At 36.4% G+C, this 8,156-nt stretch overlaps 1 protein-coding gene across 1 annotated transcript; it reads left to right on the forward strand.

Moving 5' to 3' along the window:
• The first annotated feature begins 4,197 nt into the window (after positions 1-4,197).
• LOC149406879 (uncharacterized) lies at positions 4,198-5,081 on the forward strand. The gene has a single exon (XM_089609525.1). The coding sequence runs from the start codon at positions 4,303-4,305 to the stop codon at positions 4,888-4,890; it is 588 nt and encodes a 195-aa protein (XP_089465651.1). The 5' UTR covers positions 4,198-4,302; the 3' UTR covers positions 4,891-5,081.
• The last annotated feature ends 3,075 nt before the right edge of the window (positions 5,082-8,156 follow it).

Here is an 8,156-nt window from a genome sequence, read left to right on the forward strand (position 1 = left end):
CCGGTCATCTTCACTCGATCAAGACCACCCGCCATCTTCACTCGGTCATCTTCACTCGGCCAAGACCACCCGGTCATTTTCACTCGGCCAATATCACCCGGTCATCTTCACTCGACCAAGACCACCCGGTCATCTTCACTCGGCCAAGATCACACGGTCATCTTCACTCGGCCGAAATCACCCGGTCATCTTCACTCGGCCAAGATCACCCGGTCATCTTCACTCGGCCGAAATCACCCGGTCATCTTCACTCGGCCAAGATCACCCGGTCATCTTCACTCGGCCAAGATCACCCGGTCGTCTTCACTCGGTCAAGACCACCCAACCATCTCCATTACTCAATCAAGTACTTTTCACCAAACTCTTGGCTCCTATAAATACCCCACTCATTCACAACACAAGGTAAGTTTCTCTCAACTTATCAAAACTCTACAAAAATCACACCACCACTTTCTCTCTCTGGAAAACATAGAGGCAAGTACAAATCGTTTACCAAAAACACAATACAACACGACTAATGTTGAGCGTCGGAGAACGCGCCGAGGAAAAACCCTCCGTGTCCATCTAGATTCACGTTTTCTTGTGGTTAGGTGAAAGTGCATGCAAGGATTCGAACACCCGACGAAGAGCGCGAAGAACATGGAAGATTCGAAGACCCGGAGACTCGAAGATCCGAAGACCCGGACGCTAGAAAATCCGAAAAACACAAAGAACACAAACACGACGAGAAGAGAAGAACTTCATCAAACTCAACCTACGTGCGGTCATAGGGTCCAGCCCTAGATCGAACCACGGACGGTTCTTGGTGCTAATCCAAAAACGCGATTAACAAAAATGATGAACCAATTTCGTCACTCTTGCAAACCCTAATATTAGACCACGAAAATTGAAGCCATACAACATAAGGAGAGAATTATCTCTTTATTTACTGAATCAATTTCTTGCAGTTGGAAGTTTTCTTTTTGTATTGTTAACATGCAAAATTGCGAGCTTAAAGATAAAAAGGGATACCTCAAAATAATATAGGATGTTACGGTTAACTACACGATTAAAATTAATGTATTTATTTATAAAATAGTCAATATTTTTTTTGAATTAGTGAAATAGTTAAGATACAGATTTTTAATGATAAATCATGGTTTAATAATTTTTTAACGGGCAAACTAGCAACGTAGCCAAATTGAAACATGGTTTTTGAGATCTAGCCAACGTTTGGTTAATTTTTTAATCTAGCCAATTTTTGAAATTTACAGGTACAAAATAACTGAAATACCCCTAAGTAATTGTAGTGCTTTCTTTTTAAAAGTAGTAGCCAACGCTTGTAGAAGACCAAATTCAAAAGTCAACTATGGTACTAGTAAATCTCGGATCCAATTTTGTGCATTTAAAAAGATATCTATTTAAATGCGTATTAAAGGAAAGGAAAAGAAATCGGCTCTACCTGCACATATGTAAGGTTACCATAATTAACAGAAATTAACAAAGAAGATTTCAGATTTTTGAATTCATAATAGGAAATTCGGTGATGTAATTAAAATGGAAAGAAAATATTTATTGATTGAATAAGTCAAATAGGATAATGAATACACGTAATTACTCATGGCTCGTTCCAAATTTGAAAATAAATTTGGAAAACAAAAAGACCGTATTAAATGCGTATTAAAGGAAAGGAAAGAAATCGGCTCTACCTGCACATATGTAAATTTACCATAATTAACAGAAATTAACAAAGCAGCAGAGATAAACAAAAATTTACAAACATTTACACTGTATTTGCTTACACGGCTATAATGTTTACCCTTAACAATAAATCTATGTGTAAAAAAGGAAAAAAAATCTATGCCCTAATTAAGCTAATAATCGCCCTAAAAAGTCAATGCCGATCAAAGTAATCAGCGATGTAGGTGATAATATCGAATATTAAATCTTCAAATTTTATTCGACTTATTATGCTACAAAACTGGAAAGAACAACGAATTAGACTAGTTTTCACAATTAACAGCCTCTAAGAATTAGCACATATTCGAACCACATTCATTAACTAAATTTGTTTCAACTAATACCGCTACAAAAATGGAAAGCCAAGAATCTAAGAAATATGAAAGCATTGAACGTGTGTAAATACTCAATGCCGATCAAAACAAGGATCTGTAAAAAATTGCAATATATGGTTATAATCAAAACGTTGACTACATGTTGTATTAAGCCGATTCTAATAGAGGTTAATATAGTAATTTGCTAAATGAATAATAATGTCACGTCATCCAAATTGGCTATATTAGAAACTTTGTTCAAACGTAGGCTAGAATGCAATTGCCACGTTTCAAGTGGCTTAATCCGTGTAATTTCTGTTTTTTAATCCTGTGGTGATTTTTTTTGAAACTGATCATAAATTGTATTGTCAAAAAATTTAATGAAATTGTCAAACTTTTTTTTTTTAATTACATAACAATATTTTGTTGACAAGTTAAAACTTCGACTATTTTACTAATCTGTTAATTTTAAATGACTATCTTGTATATTTTCTTTGGTATAAAAATAAGAGACATAAGTATACAATACATGCTCTTCATTTTATATCTTTTTCTTTTATTAAAACAAAGAGATGGTCCAACTAATATATGTATATTCAATTATTAAGAAATACGCGGCTGCAATTTAAGGATAAAAATAGTGTAAGATAAAGAGAGAGAGAGAGAAAAAAAGACAAAGTCAAATTATTTTTTCTAAAAGAATCATGCATGCAATTCTTTTGAATTAAAATCGGTTCGTGTATGTTTTTTTTTTGTCCCTTAGAATGACTATTTTTCAAGTATTAATCAAATATTGGCTACAAAACGATTGACAAGTTTTATGTGGCTTAATAAGTTAGAATGCTAAAGAAAAAAAAATTGTTGTGAACTTCGCAAAAATAGGATGATGATTATTGTGGGTGTAGAGTTCGGCCTCTCTAAAATCAATATTAATGGACCGAAAATCCTAGTAACTTAAGAAAGTTCGTGTGGCCGAAACGACATATACGATAGTCAAACGATAACGTTGTTGTCGTTCATCATTTTTTACCGCGTATATTCAACAAACCATTTTAGCCCGACACGTATCCGTATCATGAGTTCAGCCCACTTCTTCAGGAAGCATCCACGAAGTCAAAACGCATTCCACCTCGAGACTCGAACTTGTTAACGATTTCCATCTAGCCGTTCAACCAGGCGACACATCGTGACACAAGGAGAGGTTATGAAGGACGAAGTTACCAACGCGTGTCCCCGAAGATTGCGCACATCGTCGGTCTATAAATTCTTTTCTTCCGAGAAGAAATGGACCTTCTTTTCCCTTATTAAAATTATCGCTTTCTCTCTTCTAAGTTATATTCTCCGAGCTCGCTATTCATTGTTCGATTTGTTGAGATCGGCATTTGTAATTGAGATAAAATCATTAATAAAAGCGATTCATTTCTTGTTTAATATTGTTATCTCTATTTTTCGAGTTTGTTATTGTTTATATACGACGGCTCTTTTAGATCCCCACTCTAAATATAAAATGAAACAAACATTTTATCGTGGTTGTTGAGGCTCGAATCTGACCTCAACAATTATATCAATGTTAATTACTCTTAAAATAGTATTAATTGTCACATAGTAAACTAGAATGAGTATAAATTTGTATAATAAGAAAGTGCGAACATTATTTTTAGGGATGACAATTTTACCCGTTTACCTACGTACCCGTAAGACCGTACTCGCTACGGGTAGGGTATGATTTTTAAGAACCCTATTTAGGACCTTACTCATACAATACCCGTTTGAAATTATTATTATATTTATGAATTCTAAGCAAATTTTAGTGTACGTATTTATTAATTTAAATATTTTTTAGATTTATTAATAAATTTAATATTAAATATGTAAAAAAAATATTCATGGATTTTATGTACTCTTTAGGGTTTTACCCATCCTCAGACCCATTAAAAATAAATGAATATGAATAAGATATAAACTTGAAGTTTTAAAAAAAAATTGCGGGTAGAGTCTGATTTTGCAGGATCCTACTCGTTGTCATCCCTAATTATTTTGCATAAATATAAAATATTAGGGTAATATTTTGCATAATTGAAAATGAGAGGGCATTATTTTTGCATAATTGCAAATATGAGGGCATAAAATGTGGGCTATTATTTTGCATAATTGAAAATAGTTTACTACTAAACAAACAATAGAAGCGTAGACAAATCAAAAGGTCGTGTTCATCTCAAACAAAATCCCCAAAATTCCCAAATTCAGTGAAAACCAAAGAAACCCAAACATGGCTTCTTCCATGAAGAGTCAACCCCGGACTCATCTCCTCGTCTTCCTCCTCCTCGCCGCGGCGACACTGAGCGTCTCCGCCGCCAGACCCTGCAAGACTCTCCTGATCTCCTCATACTCCTTCTCTCTCCGCCGCCTCCCCAATCCCTCCCCCTCCGGCGTCGGCTTCGTCACCGTCCTCACCGAGGTCACACAAACCCGTCCCCTAATCCTCATCGACGAAGAGTCCTTCGACTCCGATCAGTTCTCCGTCCCCTCCTCCGCCGCCGAGACCTCGTTCCCTTCCTTCTGGCCCTACGATCTGAGCTCTCTCCGCGACCGCACCAAGGACATCCTCAGCGTGGTCGTGGCGCTCCTCTTCGGCGTCGGCTGCGGAGCTCTCACCGCCGCGACTATGTACCTAGCTTGGTCTCTCTTCGCCGATCCTCGCCACGGCGGCGACGACGACGACGATTACTACGACGGATTTGCTTCCGACGAGGATTTCAGCCCTAAGAAGGTCGGTTATGTCAAGATCCCCGCCGCCGTGGTCGCCGTATCCGCCAAAGAGGATGTCGAGTCCGCCAAGAAAGCCGGAGAGGTATGAATGTGATCGCTCTGATTCATTGATTTGGTTAGATGAATGAATTTCTCTGAGATGATAAATATATATGTGTGTAATTGTGTGCGTGCGTGACTGTGATTTTACATATGGAGTTTCCTTTGGATGTTAGACACTGCTATGATTACTACCTTTTCTCTATGGACATGTATGATAATATACTCTTTGCAACGTTATATTGTGTGTGGAAAAAAATGCCTGTGTGAATGGTGTGTGATCTATAAGCATATGTATACACTGTGAAAATTCACACCGAAAGAATCAGAAAGTTAGTCTAATGCCTATACACTCTTTGTGAAGTTATTTTGTGTTTGTCAGAATGTCTGTGTTAATGGTGTGTGCTAATGCTATGCATATGCATACACTTCACAAATTCACACAGAACTATCTATAGAGTTAGCAAGTAACTCTAATGCTTATACACTGCTTACAGGGAAATTCCAATTAACTTGATATAAGCTTTTATAGGCCTATTATCATAGCTAGATATCTTCGGTGATTTGTTATCACCACTGGTGATTAATATTGAGCTGTGAGCGCATCCAAGGTTACATATTACTTCATGAGTGATTGTACCTCATCATTGTATGTATGTGTGTGTGTATATATATATATATATATATGTCTACATGTATATATACAGTAACATCACAACCCCAAGGGGTTGGTCTAGTGGTAAGGGCGATTCTTGGGATCTTGCACATCCCCGGTTCGATTCCCCCTGGATGCAACAATTGGGGCCACTGGGGTAGTCTCCCGGTCGATAATGCCAGGGCCTCGTGGATATTAGTCGGGTCACACCCGGATACCACGGTTATAAAAAAAAAATATATACAGTAACATCACCAGTATTGATTGCATTAAATCTATTTCGTGACTCAAACCCACAATCTTTTTGTAGTCTTAAACTAACCTGTTCTGCGTATCTCTATTATTAAGGACCATAAAATTACACATGTTGCTAAATTATAGACCCCGATAGACTAGGTTAAACAGAGCATAAAAGCCGGCTGTTGAATGAGCAGTTTGGTTATTTCTTTCTTGATTGTTGACCGTTTCTTGCAATGCCTAGTGTTTGGGTTTTATAGCTGTGTGTGAGTCTAAAACTTGATTTGATAGCTGTATTTTTGGTTGAAAATGTTTTGAGTGAAGGATTAGTATCTTAGCATGAAGGGAGAGCTCTTTATTAAATGCTCTATAAGATTTAGGTTCATGTTTTGTGGCAAAGAAAATAAGGAAGGTATGTGATGGTTATTGGGATCGTCTGTAAAACATATTCGAGCCTCACAACAGTGGTTGCGGTTTTGAACTCAATCCATGGAAGCAAAGACAGGACTGAAGCGTAGTTACTGTTTTTTTTTTTTTTAACTGAATTATATAAAAGCCTGCTCTTTGTTATGATGATCATTTTATGATCATAAAAGAGAAAAATCCATACCAACAAGGTATACGGGTTTAGGTTAAGAGCCGACCACTGTTATTATTGTGTGGAATTAGGGGCTTCTGTCTTCCTCTTCCTGGAGCTTTTATTTACTGAAACGCTTGCTAAGCCATTGGTACAGAAGAAAGAAACTATTTCACAGTAATAAGTGACAACTCTTGTTTATTTGTTTATTTATTTTCTTAAATTCCTGATAAGATATGATATTTCAGTGCTAAACACCCTCCCACTAAAATGAGGAGATGATTAAAAAAGAAAAAAACTTAGTAATTTCTTTCGTAACAATGCCATTTGCTAGCGCTTAGTTTTTTTATTTATTTGTTTATGTTTTTTTTTATCTGTATTGAAAACCTAGACATGTGACTTTCAAAATTTTGCTAAATATTTATTTGTACTGCAGACAAACTTCACACACACACACACACACACACACACACATTATCATTTTTACTTTTACGGTTGCTCGAACTCATCTCCTTAATTAAGGGGAGTGTGGGTTAGTTATCAACTGACCTAGTTTCTCTTGTCGACAAACTTTGTACTTTTGGATAAACAATACATAATACTGGCACAATTCAAATAAATCATTTTTAGAAAGATTAGAGATACTAGATTAGCCTTTACCCAAATTGCAGCGAAGTATTGGTAGTTTAAGGGCCACTTGTGGAAGATTTACCTGATTAGTTACTGAACATTACTTATTAGAGATGATCAAAAGTTGTGAGGATGAATTGGAAATCAGAAGAGTTGATCATAGATCAACTTAATCTCCCGTCAATCTAGCATCATTGCAACATTGAAGAAGACTCTTGGCGATGAGTCAAGGTGTCAAGCTGGAGCTTCAGTTTTTTTATTTATTTAAAAGTGTAGCTAGCAAATTAGATGCTGTGTAATTTCACAGAGGATCGGTTTAATTTGAGGAGCTCTTGAGCGTCAAATGGTTGTAGCTCATTTTGATTCGCCTGTAAAATCATATTTTTTTTTCAAGGACAACTTTGTTATCGGTGGGGATTGAATTCACAATATCACGGTGGGGATTGAATTCACAACATCACACTCTGGTGTAAAATTACTCGTAAAAAAAAAAAGAATTCGTGGGCTTAAACACCCATGAGTTTTTGACAGTTAGTGGGCTTTAACACCCATGATGAATGGACAGTTCGCAGGAATCGAGCTTCTATCTATTATTGGAATTCAAAGTGATGAATGGATCTTTGGACACTTTGTGGGCTTTAGCACCCATGATTTTTTTAAAAAAAAAAAATTATAATTACCAAGCTTGATAACCATAGGTAAAGTTACACAAATATGCTTAATTTGTCTTTCTTGATTTCCTCAAATTTTCAAACATTTGAAAAATAGCTATTTTTTTATAAAAAATATTCATGCTATTTGTTGTTGATCATTTTTGGAAAATCGAAAAAATCTTCGTGACTGGCGAAGATTTTCGTGTCAAAAAGTCCAACGGACCATGCCCCCTGAAAGTCCAACAAAAGCCTAGAGAGTCAAAAAGCCCATCTAACGTCGTAGGCACAAGCCGAGCCCAAGCTCGTATGTACGCAGTCAGCGACTGCGCAAGCACAAGTGCACGCCGCACGGAAGGCATAGCCCGATTGGGTCTGACTTTGGGTCGATCCGTCAAAAGTCTTAAATCTTTGTTTAATTTTCAGCGACAACACTATTTTTCTATATTTTAAATGAAATGGTAAACATCAAAGAAAAAGTTAAATGAAATTGTAAACAACAAGAAAATATTGTAAAAAGAGTTATTTATAAAATAAAAAGTGAATATGGTAAATTAGGGATTGAG

Source organism: Urtica dioica, chromosome 1 (genome assembly GCF_054948205.1).
Source record: "Urtica dioica subsp. dioica isolate 48M chromosome 1, U.dioica_male_clone48M_v1_H2, whole genome shotgun sequence".
NCBI classification, from domain to species: domain Eukaryota; kingdom Viridiplantae; phylum Streptophyta; class Magnoliopsida; order Rosales; family Urticaceae; genus Urtica; species Urtica dioica.